General features: G+C 43.2%; 2 protein-coding genes across 5 annotated transcripts in view; one reads left to right on the top strand and one right to left on the bottom strand.

The window, feature by feature from the left end:
- LOC131573500 (centrosomal protein of 41 kDa-like) overlaps nucleotides 1-17009 on the top strand; it is a 32080-nt gene that overhangs the window by 2372 nt on the left and 12699 nt on the right. The window contains exons 4-12 of one of the 4 annotated variants that reach the window (XR_009276205.1): nucleotides 2193-2254; nucleotides 2920-2989; nucleotides 4707-4830; nucleotides 6647-6798; nucleotides 7743-7810; nucleotides 8304-8418; nucleotides 9115-9330; nucleotides 11048-11284; nucleotides 12277-12622. Coding sequence is in view for 2 of the 4 variants with exons in the window: in XM_058827508.1 (XP_058683491.1) it covers nucleotides 201-240; nucleotides 2193-2254; nucleotides 2920-2989; nucleotides 4707-4830; nucleotides 6647-6798; nucleotides 7743-7810; nucleotides 8304-8418; nucleotides 9115-9330; nucleotides 11048-11193 (993 nt within the window). In the remaining 2 variants the exon portion in view is untranslated. Of the gene's footprint in view, nucleotides 1-52; nucleotides 241-2192; nucleotides 2255-2919; nucleotides 2990-4706; nucleotides 4831-6646; nucleotides 6799-7742; nucleotides 7811-8303; nucleotides 8419-9114; nucleotides 9331-11047; nucleotides 12623-17009 lie in introns of those variants that run through there. The other 3 variants (XM_058827508.1, XR_009276206.1, XM_058827507.1) reach the window with 3 other exon arrangements.
- On the bottom strand, nucleotides 13255-16836 carry LOC131573498 (carboxypeptidase A1-like). Its single transcript, XM_058827503.1, has 11 exons — nucleotides 16228-16836; nucleotides 15965-16046; nucleotides 15413-15547; nucleotides 15226-15327; nucleotides 15039-15140; nucleotides 14858-14959; nucleotides 14642-14752; nucleotides 14362-14452; nucleotides 13856-14055; nucleotides 13614-13698; nucleotides 13255-13499 (listed from the first exon to the last, which is right to left on the bottom strand). The coding sequence occupies exons 1-11, from the start codon at nucleotides 16290-16292 to the stop codon at nucleotides 13312-13314; spliced, it is 1263 nt and encodes a 420-aa protein (XP_058683486.1). The 5' UTR covers nucleotides 16293-16836; the 3' UTR covers nucleotides 13255-13311.

Genomic DNA, 17009 nt, shown 5'->3' with positions numbered 1-17009 from the left:
ACAGGCACCTCTCTGTCCCTTATGTAACGTGAGAGATTTAAATCCACGCCGTCAAAAATTCAAGAGCTGCGCCCACCCTGAGCCATCCTTTGGAGGATTGACTGGAGGACGCTCTTCCTTCCTCTCTGCTGCTCTTTCCCTCCTCTCCAAAGCCCTGAGGAGCCCATCCTTGGGAAAACAGAACCATTCCCAGCAAAACCATGTCAGAAAATCCCAACGGATCCGCCAGGACCGGACCGGGTACGTGGGGTTGCTTTTGGAGCTGCAGGCAGCGCTTCCGAGCTCTCTGGGAAAGCATTTTGGGTGGAAAAGGCAAGATTTAGGGCAAAGAGGGGTTTTTTTTGGGGATGAAAATTCCTTATTTGAGGTGGGAAGGAGCCACTCAGGAGCCAAATTTTTTGCTGGTGGTTTTATCCATCCAGCGCTTCCCAAGCTTCGCTGCTTTTATTTGTCCTTCTCAGTGAAGTTTATTTGCCATGACAGAAAGGCTCTTTTTTTTGACCTTGGCTGGGCAATTTTAATCCTTGAGCAGCTGGAAAGGGAAATGATTACAGGAGATAATTTGGGGTTTTTTTTTTTTTGAGTTAAAGGAGGATTTAACAACCTCAGCTCAAGGTTTGAAACCAGGTGGTTCTGCAAGAGCCACGAGGGTCATTTCCCAGTGAGCTGACATCCTGAAATCCAGTTTCTGCACCTCCTCATCCTCCAGTCCAATTTCTGCACCTCCTGTGCTTCAGCCCCGTGGTTTATTTTGGAATATTTTGCTGTATTTTATTTTATTTTGGTGGCTATTTTGGAAGGGCTCCTTTTCCTCCCTTGTGAGGAGCAAAGAGCTGCTCGTTTTGCAGCCTGCTGAAAATGATTCAGGGGGTAGGACGTTGAATTTGGGAACTTGGAATGAGTTGGGAAGAGACCTCTGCCTCCAGCATTCTAAACACAACTCAGCTTGGGAATTTCCACCAGCAAATCCCATGGGAATATTTGGTTTTTTGTTTTGTGTGTGTGGTGGCTGCAGGAATTCACATTGGAACCCTTCCCCCTCATCTCCCCCAAGCTAACGGAGCATTCAGCAGATGGTTTTAGAGGATTTAGAATCCTTGAACTGAGTGGATTTGCCAAAGATCCCGCTCTCCATCGTTATCCCTGGGAGCTGGAGAGGCACCAGCTCCTTCCCAGCCTGGCATTTCCCAAAGGAACAAAGCTCCCCTTGCTTCTTCCCAGGAGAGGTTATTCCGTAGCAAGATGTTCCTACCGATATCCTGGCTTCTCTTTCCTCCTCCTCCTCACACCTTTTGTTTCCCTCCAGGAGGTTTTTTTTTTTTTTCCCCTCTGCCTCTCCAGGATCTGGATGGGATCAGATCCTCAGCTCTGGGAATCTCTGCTCTGGATCTTTGCCAGCAGCCCTGCTCGGTTTTCTTCCTCCCTGAGCTTCGTCTGCAGGATTAAAATTCAATTAGTGCGGTTTCTTGTGTTAATTAGCCATTAAGACTCAATTAGTCTAGTTTCTTGTGTCGGTTATCCCTTCCTTGAGGGATCAAATGAAAGAAATCAGAATTTAATTGTCAGATAAATGATAAAATCCTGGTGGTTTTTTTTAATTAAGATGAAACCCGCGTGTTTAACTCAATTTTTGCAAAGACAGGATGCCCCATGCTCTGATCCTGCTGTAATTGACACAAATTAAAAATTCAGGTAAATTAATCTATTGGTTTAAGGAGCTTTGGGGCTCCAAAGAACAGCAGGGAAAGGGGGGAATTCCTGAACTGCTTTATGGAAAACATAAATCCATATTTGAGTCTAAACTAAAAAACTAAACTTCAGTTTTAGTCTAAATTAAAAGCAACTAAATCTGCCTCTTCCACCTCATCATATCTGGGCCAGATAATAATATATAAAAATACGATTATTATTATATGATATTATAACTGGTGTTAATTAAAATCTCTCTTTATAACTGGCATTAATTAAAATTTCTCTTTATAACTGGTATTAATTAAAATCTCTCTTTATAACTGGCATTTCACAAAGTCTCCAGGTTTGCTGCTCTCATCCTTCACCACAAACCTGCCCTGAATTCCTGCCTGGCTGCAGAAGAATCCCAGAAAAAAGCTGGGATTAAGCCATGACCTAAAAAAACCAAAACTGGGAATAAACTGAAAATTCACCTTGTCCTCTTTGTTTTGTTTTTGAAGATTACAGGTATAAAAAGGATGAGCTGTTTAAAAGGCTGAAGGTGACAACTTTTGCTCAGTTGGTAGGTACAAATCCCTCTCTGAACTCCAAAAATCTCTTAGGAGCAGCATTTTTCCTTGGAATAAAAAAAATTCCTCTGTAATTATTCAGCTTTAATTGTAATTATTCCGTCCTGGCTCCTTCCTGCCTTTAATAGAAGCAAATCATTCATTTCCACAGCGGCCAAATGCCTTTAATTCCAAATTAAAAGTTTGTGGTGGCTCAGTTTTTGAATTTTATTCCTTATTTTATTTGTCCATTAAGTCAGAAGGATCTTCAGGCATCTGCAAAAGTCAAAATTAGGTGTAAAACAGCGCCTAAATCTGAGTTTTGGGTCTGAAGCCCTCCCTGAGCTCAGGTTTAACTGCAGAGGGTGAGCAGTTGGGACTTGAAGGCTTGCTGTGCATTATTTTATTTCAAAGCAGTTTTTATTTAAAAGCTTTTTTTTTTAATATTTAAAAAATAAAAAGTGAAAAATGGCTCAGGAAATAAAGAGCTGGGGGGTGCTGGTTCAAGAAAACTGCTTCAAACTGGGGGAAAAAAACCCAAATTGTGAGAAGGAAAAGGGAGGTTAAACTTGGGGATGCTGAAAGGGGGGATTCTGTGGATTTGGGATGTTTTTTTTCCTCTTGGATTGTTTTTCTTGGGCTGTGGGGATCAGTTTTTAGGTGTTTTTGTGTCCTGCAGGTGCTCCAGGTGGCTTCTCTGTCCAATGAAACCTTGGAGGTGACAAAGGAGGAGCTGCAGGAGCTGCCAGGTGACAGCTGAGGGGGGGAAAGGGGCAGAGCTGGCACCGCTTGGTCAGCGGGGAAAGAGAATTTAAAAATAATAATTAAATTGTGTTAAAGTAAATGTAGAAATTAAAATAAAAAAATAAAAAATAGATTATATTAAAATAAATATGTTAAAATGGAAAATAAAAATAATAATGAAATTATATTAAAATAAAAAGTAATGAAATTATATTAAAATAAATATATAAAAATAGAAAATAAAAATAATAATGAAATTATATTAAAGTAAAATAAAAAGTAATGAAATGATATTAAAATAAATATATGAAAATAGAAAATAAAAATAATGAAATTATAATAAAATACAATAAAAATAATGAAATTATATTAAAATAAATGAAATAAAAAATAATGATGAAATTATATTAAAATAAATATATGAAAATAGAAAATAAAAATAATGAAATTATAATAAAATACAATAAAAATAATGAAATTATATTAAAATAAAGTAAATGAAATAAAAAATAATGATGAAATTATATTAAAATAAATATATAAAAATAGAAAATAAAAATAATGAAATTATAATAAAATACAATAAAAAATAATGAAATTATATTAAAATAAAATAAATGAAATAAAAATAATGATGAAATTATATTAAAATAAATATATGAAAATAGGAAATAAAAATAGTAATGAAATTATATTAAAATAAAATAAAAATAATGAAATTATATTCAAATAAAATAAATGAAATAAAAAATAATGGTGAAATTATATTAAAATAAATATATGAAAATAGGAAATAAAAATAGTAATGAAATTATATTAAAATAAAATAAAAATAATGAAATTATATTCAAATAAAATAAATTAAATGAAATAAAAAATAATGATGATGAAATTATATTAAAATAAATATATAAATAAAAAATTAAAATTATATTAAAATAAAATAATAATGAAATTATATTAAATAAAATAAAAATAATAATGAAATTATATTAAAATAAATAAAAATAGAAAATATAAAAATAATGAAATTATATGAAAGTAAATATATAAATAAAAATAAAAAATATAAAATAATTATTATATGAAAGTAAATATATAAATAAAAATAAAAAATTATGAAATTATATGGAAGTAAATATATAAATAGAAATAAAAGAATAATGAAATTGTATTAAAGTAAATATATAAATGAAAACAAAAAAATAAATTCTATGAAAGTAAGTATATAAATAAAAATATAAAATAAAATACATTAAGTAAATAAATAAATTAGTAAAATAAATAAAACCTGTGACCTGCAGCAATTCCAGGCTGGGAATAGAATTTCCTAAAAATTTAGGGTTTTTTAATACCTAAAAAATAAATTAAATTAAAAAAGAAAGGCTTGCAAGTAGGAAAAGCCTCGTGCTGGCAGTTCTGTGGTAGTAACACAGTCCATAGATTGAATTGAATATTCAATTCCTAGAACCCACAGAACTGAAAATTCTATTTTATTGACTTCTTCAAATGAAACCTCGAACCTTTAAAATAAAAAAAACAAAACAAAAAAAACCTGTCAGCTCTTCATTATTTTAAATAAGAGGCTGAGGATAAATTCTCCTCGTTAAGAGGATGACGATAATAAAGCTGTCACACTTTTCTTTCCAGGAATAGAAACTCCCCTTTAAAACCTTCTTGTTTACCTCCTCCTTAACTCCTGGTGTCCTCTGGTGTCCCCAGACTCTGCAGGTGACGACACAGAGGGGACAAAAAACGACCAAGGGAGCCCTGAGGGCATGGCCAGCCCCGTCCTGTTCCTCAACAACTCCGGAGCTGGAGAATCCCATCGCTCCACGCTGCAGAGGTGCCTCACCAAAACATCATCTGGGTGGGATAATTCAGGATATTTGCCCCAAAACTGAGGTGGTTTTCTCTTGTTCAGGCTCATTTATTCTTCTTTTATCTTTATTACATTTCTACAGAGTACAAGGAGCACTAAGAGAGGTGTAAAATGGTTAACAAATGGTTTTTGTGTCTATTTATCCAATTAACAAATGGCAAATAAGTTGTTTTTCTTAGTGACCCAATGACCCCACACTTTATCCAATCCCTCATTGTTACCCAAAAACCCTCAGAGGAAGAAGATGGAGAAAGCACAACACTCTTCTTTTCTAAAATTTAAAAATTCTTAAATTTCTTTAAATTTTTCTAAATTCCAATCCCTCATTATTACCCAAAATCCCTCAGAGGAAGAAGATGAAGAAGGAGAAAGCACAACACTCTTATTTTCTAAAATTTAAAAATTCTAAAATTTCTTTAAAATTTTCTAAATTCTAAAACTATTTTCTTATTTTTGAACTTTTTCACCCAGTGCCCTAAGAAAACTCTTAACACACCCCCCGACATTCCCAGTTTCTCTATGGAATTTTACCAGCTGTCTCTGTGGTGTTCTGTGAAATTCAGAGCTCTCTTGGGTGTCAGAGCCAGCTGTCACAGATAAAATCACATTTTCTGTGCCTCTGACCCCAACATTCCTGTCTTTGGAAGACGTTGATTTGAGCCTGGCTCAAATTTAAATTTAATTATATTTTTAAATTAAATTTTTAAATTGTATTTCTCATTAAAGGCTGGGTTTGTAGGTGAGAGGGAAGGGGTTGGAAGGATTTCCTGTTGGAATGGGTTGGGCTGGAGGCAGCAAGGCGATGTTGTCACCTGCTGGTGGTCTGAGAAGGAAATGTGTTGGGATTCCATCCAGGCCCTCACATTCCGGAATTTTGGGGACTGCACAATTCCTGGTGGTGTTTTTGTGTGGATACAGAGGGACAGGACACAGAGGATGGCTTCAAAGTGGTGCAGGGATATTGGGAAGGAATTCCTGGCTGGAATAGAATTCCCAGAAAAGCAAGCCAAGCTTCCTTTCCTTTTTCCTTTCCTCTTTCCTTTCCCCTCTCCTTTCCCCTTTCCTTTCCCCTTTCCTTTCCCCTTTCCTTTCCCCTTTCCTTTCCCCTCTCCTTTCCCCTTTCCTCCCCTCCCCTTCCCTTCCCCTTCCCCTTCCCCTTCCCCTTCCCTTTTTTTCCTTCCCCTTTTTCCTCCTTTTTCCTCCTTTTTCCTCCGTTTTCCTCCGTTTTCCTCCGTTTTCCTCCTTTTTCCTCCTTTTCCTCCTTTTCCTCCTTTTCCTCCTTTTCCTCCTTTTCCTCCTTTTCCTCCTTTTTCCTCCTTTTTCCTCCTTTTTCCTCCTTTTTCCTCCTTTTTCCTCCTTTTTCCTCCTTTTTCCTCCTTTTTCCTCCTTTTTCCTCCCTTTTCCTCCCTTTTCCTCCCTTTTCCTCCCTTTTCCTCCCTTTTCCTCCCTTTTCCTCCCTTTTCCTCCCTTTTCCTCCCTTTTCCTCCTTTTCCTCCTTTTCCTCCTTTTCCTCCTTCTCCTCCTTCTCCTCCTTTCTCCTCCTTTCTCCTCCTTTCTCCTCCTTTCTCCTCCTTTCTCCTCCTTTCTCCTCCTTTCTCCATCCTTTCTCCATCCTTTCTCCATCCTTTCCCCCTTTCTTTTCCTTTTTCCTTTCCCCTTTTCTTTTCCTTTCCCCCTTTCTTTTCCCTTGCCCCCTTTTCCCCTCTTCCCTCCCCTCCCCATCCCCGGAGCTGCTGCAGTGATTCTCAGCCCCGTTCCCTGTTCCTGTGTCCATTCCCAGCGTGATCAGCGGGGTTGGGGAGCTGGACCTGGAGAAGGATTCTCCGAAGGAAGAGGAGAGCCAGGCCAGGGAGACGCCGTACCCCGACTGTCCCTTCCTGCTGCTGGACGTGCGGGACCGCGACGCCTACGAGCAGTGTCACATCGTGGGAGGTGAGCGGCCCCAGCCCCGCCACAATCCCTGCATTCCAATTCCCACATCTTGGAATTTGTATTTTTATTTATTTTTATATTTTTTTATTTATTTTTTATTTATTTTTTAATTTATTTTTTATTTTTCTCTCCCAGCTGGGACATCACCGGATTAATTTATGGATCATTTCTGAGATTTTTATTTCACTTTTAGGTCGTGACTTGAGCTCTTTTAGCTTTAGATTATTTCAATCACTTAAATTATTTAATTATTAATAATTAATAATTAATTTAGTAATAATTTAATAATTTTAATCATAATAATTAATAAGATTAACACCTCTTTTTTTGGGACAACAGGACAACGTTTCTCCATTTCTGGATCCCTACACCTTCCCACCCCAGCATTCCATGGTTTTAATTAATTAAATTAATTATTAATATTATAAATATATTAGTATATAGATATTATAATAAAAATAAAAATATTTCTATATATAAATATAGAACTATAAATATAAAACAATATAAATTTAATTAATTAAATTAATTATTAATAGATTACATTGATTAATTCATTATTATTAATAATTAATTAATAATGAAAACAATTTATCATTCAATTAAATATAGAATTAATTCTATGTACTATATTAATAAACATTAACAATTTAATAATTTCAAAATACCCCAAGACAGGAAAAAAACCCGAGCACATTCCTTGTGTTTCCATTGATTTCACCAGCACTAAACGCTGGCATTTTGAAAGTATTTTGAAGACTTCAGGTTGTTCAGGCTAATGAAAGCCAAAATCCTTTTAATTTCTCCATTTTCCCACCAAAATTCCTCTTCCCAGTGCTTTTCCAGCACATTCCCCCTTCCTGGGAAGGGATGAGCTGATCCCAGCTCAGAGATGTCGAGCCTCTGGATGATTTTTCCCTGTTTTTTTTCCCTCCATTCTGCAGCTTATTCCTACCCCATCGCAACGTTATCCAGAACCATGAATCCCTACACAAACAATATTCTGGAATATGTATCCTTTCCATGGAAAACGGGTCGGGGGGGCTCCCAAAATCAACTGGAGCTTATCCAAGCAAAATGAGGGATCCCAAAACAGGAGTTTCCTGCTGCAGCTCCACTTCCTCCATCCGGATTCCGCTTCCTCCTCTTGACTCCGCTGGGAGCTGCCTGGATTCGGCATTTCCCAGGATTTTGGCTGCTCCAGGGATGCATCCATCAAATCCTTTGGCTTCCTGTCAGCACCTTGATGGGACTGGGGACAGCGAGAGGATTATGAAGTGGGATTGGGCTGAGCATTCCCAGGTTGTTGATTCCGAGGGGAGGCTGTGAACAAAGGGGCTGTTGCCATTCCCAATCCTCAAGCAATGCTGGATCCAGCGGGAATTAATCAAGACATTCCCAACTACGGAGTCTTTCCCTCTCCAATCCCATTTATTTCCCTCTTTTTTCCTTCCTAAAATGCTTCAGTATCCTCTTTTTAAGTTCCTTGACGATCCCCACGGCAGAAAAACGCCCACGGGAAAATCATCATCGTCTACGACAACGACGAGCGCTTGGCGAGCCAGGCGGCCACCACCATGTGTGAGAGGGGCTTCGAGAACCTCTTCATGTTATCTGGGGGTACGTGGGGCTGGGAGAGCGCCCCGAGACCCCCTGGGGCAGGGATGGGGGAGCTGGAGATGGGAAAGATTTGGATTGTGGAATTATGGGATGGGATCCATGGGATCCATGGGATGGGATGGGATGAAACTGAAGGATCGTCCAGTTCCAACCCTTCCACCATCCCAGGCTGCTCCCAGCCTTGTCCAGCCTGGCCTTGGACATTCCAGGGATCCAGGGGCTGCTCTGGGAATTCCAGCCCAGCCAGGAATTCCCAATTCCCAAAATCCCATCCATCTCTGCCCTCTGGCAGTGGAAGCCATTCCCTGTGTCCTGTCCTTCTATCCCTTGTCCCCAGTCCCTCTCCAGCTCTTCTGGAGCCCCTCCAGGCCCTGGAATGTGCTGGAAGCTCTCCCTGGATCCTTCCCTTCTCCAGGGGAGCATTCCCAGCTCTCCCAGCCTGGCTCCAGCCCTGCAGCAGCTCCATGGATTCCTCTGGATTCCTCTCCCCAGCAGCTCCAGGTGCTGCTGCTGTGTCCCCAGAGCCGGACTCCATGTGAGACCTCACCTCAACAGGGCACAGGGACAGAGAATTCCCCCTTCTCCTGCTCCCCACATTTCTCCATCCCAACTTCCAGGACCTCCAGCTCCACGAATCCCTCGTGTCTTCTCCCTCCTGCCCCATCCAGCTGGGATAACAGCCCCGTGTCCCCGCAGGCCTCAAGGTCCTTGCCCAGAAGATCCCGGAGGGGTTGATCACCGGCACGCTCCCGGCCTCCTGCCAGCTGCCGGCTCCGGGGGGAAGCGCCCGCAGGAGAGCGGTTCCCAGGGCGCCGCCGGCGCGCGCCGAGAACAGGTGGAGGTTTTCTGCCGATGATCTGCAGAAACTGAGGCGTTACCTGGCCGAGGAGCAGCTCCCTTCAGACGCTGCCAGTGAGTGTCTCACGTCCACGGAGTGCTGCGGTGGGAAGGTGGAGGGATCCAGAAATGGAGAGAGGTTTCTCTGTTTGTCCTGTTCTCCCCCGCAAAAAAAGTATTAATAATTATTTTTATTATTAATTATTATTAAATAAATATATTATTAAATTATTAAATAAATATAATAAAAATTATGAAATAAATTATTAAATAAATATAATAAAAATATTAAATAACTTTTAAATAAATGTAATGAAACTATTATTACATTATTATTAAATAAATATAATAATAAATTGTTATTAATTTAATTAATCTTATTAAGTATTATTAAAATTATTAAAATATTAATAAAATTTAAATAAATACTATAATAAATTATTATTAAATTATTTTAAAATAAATATAAAAATTATTATTAAATAATTTTTAAAGAAATAGAATAATAAATTATTATTATTATAAATTACATTAATATTAATTAATTATTATTTAAATTATTAAATCATTAATAAACTTTTAAATAAATATAATAATAAATTATTATTAAATTATTAATAAATAAATAAAATAAAAATATTAAATGTTTTATATAAATATAGTAATAAATTAATATTAAATTATTATTAATTAAATTAATATTATTAACTATTATTCAAATTATTACATTATTAATATATTAAATAAATATTGTAATAAATTATTATATTATTATTTATTAAAATTAATCTTATTAATGATTATTCAATTATTAAATTATTAAGAAATTATTATTAAATAAATGTAATAACTTATTAAATTATTATTAATCAAAGTTAATATTATTAATTATATTTAAATTATTAAATTATTAATAAAATAATACTAAGTAATTATAATAATAAATTATTATTAAGTTATTCTTAATTAAAATTAATCTTATTCATTATTATTTTTAAAATTATTAATCTTATTTGTAGCCGACAGAAGAGCATCCAAATATCCCTGATTTGGAAAATAAAAAAAGCAAGATTTGTAAAAAATTAAGTAGAAAGTTTAGTAAAATGTTTAGCATGTCACTGAAGTGAAAAATAGAGATTTTAGAGTGTTTAATACATAAAGATGGAAGAAAAAAAGTGTAGTTTTTAGCTCTCCCTCCTTCTTCTCCACGATTCTGCAGTTTTTAAAAGCACAAAGAGCGATTGGCTGAGTGTTAGTTGCAGTTTTAATTACGTAAGTAGATATAAAAAACTGATTTGTTAATATATGAAAGCAATACACATGTCTATTGTTAATTAAATAAAAATAGATATAAAGATAAAATAACCATGTGGTTCAGAGCTGTTTTGTGCCATCAGAGCCAAAGAAGACAAAGTTAAAGTAAATTAAACTTGTGCAGAAAGTCTGGAAAAGCCTGCCAAGTTTTGTGATAACATCCTAATTAACAAGATCCTAATGAGCTTTAGAGTTTTCCTCCTGACCCCAAAGAACTGAAATAAACAGAACTCCCCATGAAGAAATATCCCAAAAAACCTCAGCTCAGAGGAGACCGAGAAATCCAAGTTCAAAACGTGAAAATTTGAATTTTTCAAAAGGAAAAATTTCAGGAAGGGACCTTAAACCCCCTCCATCCCACCTTGGACACTTCCTCTATCCCAGGCTGCTCCAAGCTGGCTGGACACATCCAGAAATGGCACAACCACAATTTATGAACAATTTATTTTTGATTTGGGGTTGTTTTTTCCCCCTGCAGGTCGCCTCACCCGCGGCGTCTCCAGCCACGATTCCAAACTCTCATCGGCGAGGAGCAACCCCAGCTTCCCCAGCTCTGCTGGCACCGTGGGATCCCTGAGCAGCCGCTCCCACAGGACCAGCATCCAGAACAGGCCCTGGAAATAAACCAGAATCCAGGTTTTGGGAATGCTGAGCCCGTTTGTGGTTGGAGGGATTGGCAGGGGAAAAGCAGCCGTGGTGAGAATTGGCAGCTCGGGTAAGGCTGGAATGAGAATTCCTAGGAGCAGGAATGGCATCACCTGAGGGGCAGGGCAGGACAGAGGTGATAGAACTGGTTTTGTAGGGGAAGGAGCAAACTGGGACCAGTAGAAACTGTTCCACAAAGTTTTTAGTCCCGCTGAAGGGATTTTTGTCCGTAACATCCCTGGAGCCGTGAGGGTGAACAGGCCAAAAACCATCTGTGAGCACAAACTTTGGTGTTTTTAGCAGAGATAAAGAGATTCAGCAACTTGCCAAAAGTGAGAGAAGATCCTGAAGGAGTTTTTTGTTGGTTTTTTTAAAATAAATTATGCTAATGAACAGAAGTACCTGTAATAAAGATGTTTTTTATTGCCCAGTTGGTGCTGTGGCAGTGGATGCTGTGTGAATAGTTGTGTCTTTTTCAAAGTGAGCTGCAGGAGAATAACTGGAATTTTTATTTTTTCCCAGTGACTCCTTTGCCAGAGTTTTTTTAGGAGTTTCTTTAAGGTTTAGGGTGGCTGAAGGGAAATTCACTGCTGCTGCCTCACCAGGGTCCCTAAAACCCAGCTGGGACCTGGAATCTGGAACTGAACAGGGTGAAGGTTTCCTGGAAAATGACTTTTCCTCAGATTGGTGCTCCTGGATAAGCTGGGAATGCTCTGATTTTCCTCAGCTGCCCATGGGACACTTTGGAGATGATTTTGGAGGGATTCTGCTCCGGTTTTTCCATCTGGCATTGCTGAGCCTGGTCCTGCTTTGGTTATCGTGGTCCTGTGGGGTTTGTGTGTATTTCTGGATTCAGTGTTTTTACCCCTTTTTTGAAGCAGACAATTTTCAACACATCCCAAAACCTCACTGGTGATTTTGGGATAATTCTGATGAAAGGACAAAAAGTAGGAGAAATGGCACAAAGTTTCCAGTTTGGCAGCTTAAGACTCAACATCCCTGAGCACATTTATCTTTTATTGGCACTCTGAGTCTAAAATGAGACTTAAATGCTGATTGCAGGTTCAGTCTGATGAGGTCCTGCTGCTGTGGGAGTAGATTTTTCCAGCTCCATGAACTCTTGGAAATGTCATGGCATTGGCTAAAATCCCGATTTTGCTATCCAGCTGTGGGAGACAGATCCAGAATCCCTGGCTGCTCTGTGCTTGCATGAAAAACCTCCTGGTGAAAGTTGGACAAAACTGGCCTGAATTGTTTTGGGATCCTCCAAATCCACGGAATCAGAGCAAGGACTGGATGTACTTCCCCACCACCTCGAGGGATTTGTGTGGATTTGGACTCTTGGTGTTGTTTGGAGCAGAGGCTGAGAGGTTTAAGTGTTTAATTTAATAAAATGCAAATTGCAGCATCTGCTTGGGTGATTTCTTTGCAGCTTTGAGAGCTGTGGAGAGCCTGGAAAAGCTGGGAATGGGCAGGGGCTCAGCTCCCCATTCCCTGGGGATTGCAGCAGGTGAGGAGGGGTCACACACTCAGGTTTGGGTGGGAAGTTCCAGCTCCATTGAGTTCCAACTCCTGGACACCTCCCAGTATCCCAAATTGTTCCAAGCCCTGTCCAACCCAGCCTGGAAAACTTCCAGGGATCCAGGGGCAGCCACAGCTTCTCTGGGAATTCTATCCCAGCCAGGAATTCCTTCCCCAGATCCCATCCATCCCTCTGGGAATGTGGGAAGCCATTCCCCTGTGTCCTGTCCCTCCAGGCCTTGTCCCCAGTCCCTCTCCAGCTCTCCTGGAGCCCAAATAAATCTCGCTGAGCCAGAGCCCAATTCCCTTTCCATCCTCTGCCAGAGCAAAGGGAAAACCACCACCTTCCTCCCTTTTCCTGCTATTTTCATGCCCTTTCAACCAATTCCTTTTCCAGGCCACTGGCCCAGCACACCCTGTTTGTGCTGGCACCAACTCCAGCTCCCAGAGGGCTCTTCCACCCCATTTGGGAAAAAAAAGGAAAACAACCACCAGCTCTTCTCATCCTTCATCCCATTTATTTATCTCTTGATTGCCTTCTTCCTCCTCTCCAGCTGCTCCAGCCCCGATCCCAGCTCAGTACATGTTGTCCCGGGCGTGCTCCATGATGACCTTCAGCGCCAGCCAGGTCTCCTCGGCGGTGGGAACGATCTGCTTGGCGGGAAGCAGGAATCCGTAACGCCCCGTGTCCCGCAGCTCGAAGGTGAAGGAATATTTAATCCCCTGGTTGTAGGTCCAGTCGATGGTTCCTCCACTTGCTTGGTCTGTGGGAGGAAAAAAATGGGAGGGATTCGGAGCCTGGATGGATTTTTTGGGAATTCCGTGGGGTATTTGGGCGGAGTGAGGGGTGGGGTTGGGATTTTTGGGGCTGCACTTACAGATGGTGGTGATGATGCTGCCGTACTTGTACTTGGTGCCGTGCAGGGAGGACAGAGCTGCCACGGCCTTGGCAGAAAGCTCGTGCTGGGAATTCAGGGAAGGGGAGGAAAAGATGAGCCAAAGAAAGGGAAAACCACCGGGATCCAGCTTTTTTCTGGGTGCAAAAAGATGCCAAAGCTCCTCCCAGCTTCAGCAGAAGAGCTGCACCCCATCCCAACCCCTCAAACCACGGGGGCCTCACCAGTTCCTGCTGGTCCGGCACCGGGGTCTTGGTGTAGCCGTAGGGATAGAGCAGGAGCTGGGAATAGCTGTGGATGGAGACGAAAGCCTTGATGTTGCCGTGGCTCTTGACAAAGTCCACGATGGATTTCACCTCGGGCTCCGAGTTGGGGTAGGGTCCGTGGTACGTCTCCGTGCAGGGGTTTCCGCTGGCTCCGGCCCCTGCGGAGAAGAGGATGGTGAGAACACAGTGGGAATTTGGGGGGGCTTCCAAGGCCAAGAGGTTTTGCCACCCCTCAGCTGCTTGGTGCTCCTGGGGATCCTCCTAAAGATTTGTGTGGTGGCTTTTGGTCACTTTTTTTGGTCATCAAAGCTCTGGTGGAGCCCAAACCCCCGGCTCTGCCACGGAGAGCAAACCCCACCTCTTCCCTCCCAGGGGACACCAATGGATCTTTGAGGTAGATCCAGCTTTGGAGCCTCCAGCTGGAGAGCAGAAACGCTCCACAGGGGCGAGGGGACAGCTCTGACCTCCAAAACCCGCGTCCCAGTTGCGGTTGGGGTCCACTCCGACACAGATGGAGCCCGAGTGCTTGGACCTGGTCTTGCGCCACATGCGGTTCTGGAAGGGCAGAGCCACCTCAGCCTCCAGGGCTGGAGCTCCACGGCTCCTGGGGGTCCCCTTCCCATCCCGTGGAAACGTGGATGAGGAGGCTTTGCCCTCTCAGGGATATACAGCACCCCAAATCCCGCTCCCCGGCCCCATCCAGCACGGCTTTAGGAAGCGGGGAGAGGAAATCCGGGGCGGTACCGTGGTGTGGGTGAAGGCAAAGCCGTCTGGGTTGGTGACGATCTCCAGGAAGATGTCCATCGTCTCCAGGATGGAGGCCACACCTTCGTTATTCGCGTGATCCTGGACAATCTAGAGAGGACGGAGGTTTGGGGTTCCCTGTCCTCCCTGTGGGATCACCCACCCGGATCCCACAGCTCCTGAGGGCCGGGTGACCCTTTTGGGATGTGTCAGTACCTTCTTGGCAAACCAGACTCCGCTGGCCTGGGTGACCCACTCGCGGGAGTGGATGCCGGTGTCGATCCAGACGGCCGGGCGGTTCGTGCCCCCCGTGCTGAACTGGGGGAGCAGAGAAGGGCAGGTTGGCTTTGTTTCCATCACCACTGTCCCCTCTGGATCACCATCCCCAAATCCTCACCTTGAGCACGTAGAGGGGACGGTTCTCGGTCGAGCGGCCGATCTCCAGCTTGCTCACCAGGTTGGGGTTCTCGGCCACCAGCATGTCCATGAAGTTGTAGATCTGGGGACAAGGGGTGTGGGGGTCACTCCCAGCTCAGCCCCTGCCTAAGAGCAAACTTTTTCCCCCAAAACTTGTGCGTTCCCACCTCATCTATGGTGTGGTAGGCCTCGTAGTTGAAGGTGTCGGTGCTGAGGGCCAGCACGCGGCTGCTGCGGAGCATCTCCGTCTGCTCTTCATCCAGCAGGGCCTGTGGGATGCGGGATGTGGGATGAGCCTCATTCCCACTGGATGGGATCCCACCCCTGCCCCGCCTCCCCCGCGGCACCGCTGACCTGCACATCCTCGATCATGATGGAATAGGAGACCCCAGCGGCCTCCAGGTGGGCTTTGACCGCCTGCAGGCTGGGGAAGGGCACGCGGACGTCCACGGGAAGTCCGAGCCCGCGGGGAGACAGCCAGAAATCCAGCTGCGTGTGGAAAAACAGAGATAAGGGCTCAGATCCTGCCTCGGGATGCGCCCTCCGGCACCAGCCTGTCTTGTTTTTCCCATAATCCCACTTCCAGCCCCATCCTCGCTTTGCTTGGGGGGTGTAAAATCCAGAATCCCACATCCAGCCCCATCCTTGCTTTGCTTGGGGGGGTGTAAAATCCATAATCCCACATCCAGCCCCATCCTTGATTTGCTTGGGGGGTGTAAAATCCAGAATCCCACATCCTTGATTTGCTTGGGGGGTGTAAAATCAGTAATCCCACATCCAGCCCCATTTTTGCTTTACTTGAGGGGTGTAAAATCCATAATCCCACATCCAGCCCCATCCTTGCTTTGCTTGGGGGGTTGCCATTGGCTGGGAGGTGTCCCCAAAATCCACCTCCACACCCGGTACCTGCAGATGCTCCAGCTCCTGCAGCTCCTGCACCTTCTGCAGCTCCTCATCGCTCTGGGGAACGACGCGCAGCACCTGGTGCCTGTGGGGTCAGGGGGGTGTGGGACGAGCTCTGGCCCCATTAGTCTGGCCTAACCCCACCCCATCCATCCCCCCATTCCAGGGATTTCCCCTGAGCCTTTTCCTTGTGCTCCCTCAGGGCTGAACCAGCTCCTCCTGCCCCACCCAGGGTGTCACCGGTGTCCCCATCCGGACCCCCCTACCCAACAAAGGTCTCGGTGCAGGCGGCCACTGCCACCAGGGCAGCCAGGAGCACGGGGAGCCTCATGGTCAGCGGGGACAGCCGGTCTCACATCCCAACAGCGCCCTGGAGCCTCTTAAATCCCATGGGATGGCGGCCCCAGCCCGGCCCCTCCAGCTGTCCCTTTTCCCAGGGCCCTGGGCAGGCTCCAGCCGTCACCAGCCAAGGTCAGGCCCCGCCGTCCCCATCCAGGCACTCCCAGTCCCGGCCAAACCTGTCCCAGGAACCGGCTGGGGCCGCGCTGAGTCAACAAGGTGACACCGGGAGGTGCCAAAATCCCCAGCGCCAGCTGAGGGGAGGGAAAGGATCAGTTTGGGTTGAGAAAGCGCAAAATCCAGATTTTCACTCAGGGCTTGGTGAGCTGGATCCCTAAACCGCGGTGCTGGGGAAAATTTGGTTTAAAATTTGTCCGAGGAAAGCGGCGTAAAGCTTGGCCCAGGACAGAGGTCAGAGCAGGTGACATTTGTCCCAGGAGCCAAAAATAAGCAGCAAACACCTAGAAACACCTTGAGAGATGGCCCTGAGGATACCCCACATCCCTCCTTGTAGCCCCCCAGGAAGGGATGATGGAGCAAAGCCGCTCAAAACCCCACAAATTTGGGGGTGGTTGCCCAAAAAAACCTCATCTCCTCCCATTCTGGCTCCAAAGGATGGGCACTTTGAGCCAAAGTCACGAGGGGAAAATCAACACCTGCAGGGCAGGGAGTCCTTTTCCACCCTATTTTTTTTGGGGGGGAGTTTAGC

Source organism: Poecile atricapillus, chromosome Z, assembly GCF_030490865.1.
Source record: "Poecile atricapillus isolate bPoeAtr1 chromosome Z, bPoeAtr1.hap1, whole genome shotgun sequence".
Classification (NCBI taxonomy): domain Eukaryota; kingdom Metazoa; phylum Chordata; class Aves; order Passeriformes; family Paridae; genus Poecile; species Poecile atricapillus.
Note: the sequence above shows the minus strand (reverse complement) of the source record. Positions and strands in the feature narration are given on the sequence as shown.

What these genes read in the sequence shown, in the direction of transcription:
- LOC131573498 (XM_058827503.1), bottom strand. Translation starts at nt 16,292, where the DNA reads ATGAGGCTCCCCGTGCTCCTGGCTGCCCTGGTGGCAGTGGCCGCCTGC. An exon ending in CCTACCACACCATAGATGAG is followed by an intron (nt 15,141 to 15,225) that starts GTGGGAACGCAC and finishes CCTTGTCCCCAG; the next exon opens with ATCTACAACTTCATGGACAT. An exon ending in GAGTCTGGTTTGCCAAGAAG is followed by an intron (nt 14,753 to 14,857) that starts GTACTGACACAT and finishes CGTCCTCTCTAG; the next exon opens with ATTGTCCAGGATCACGCGAA.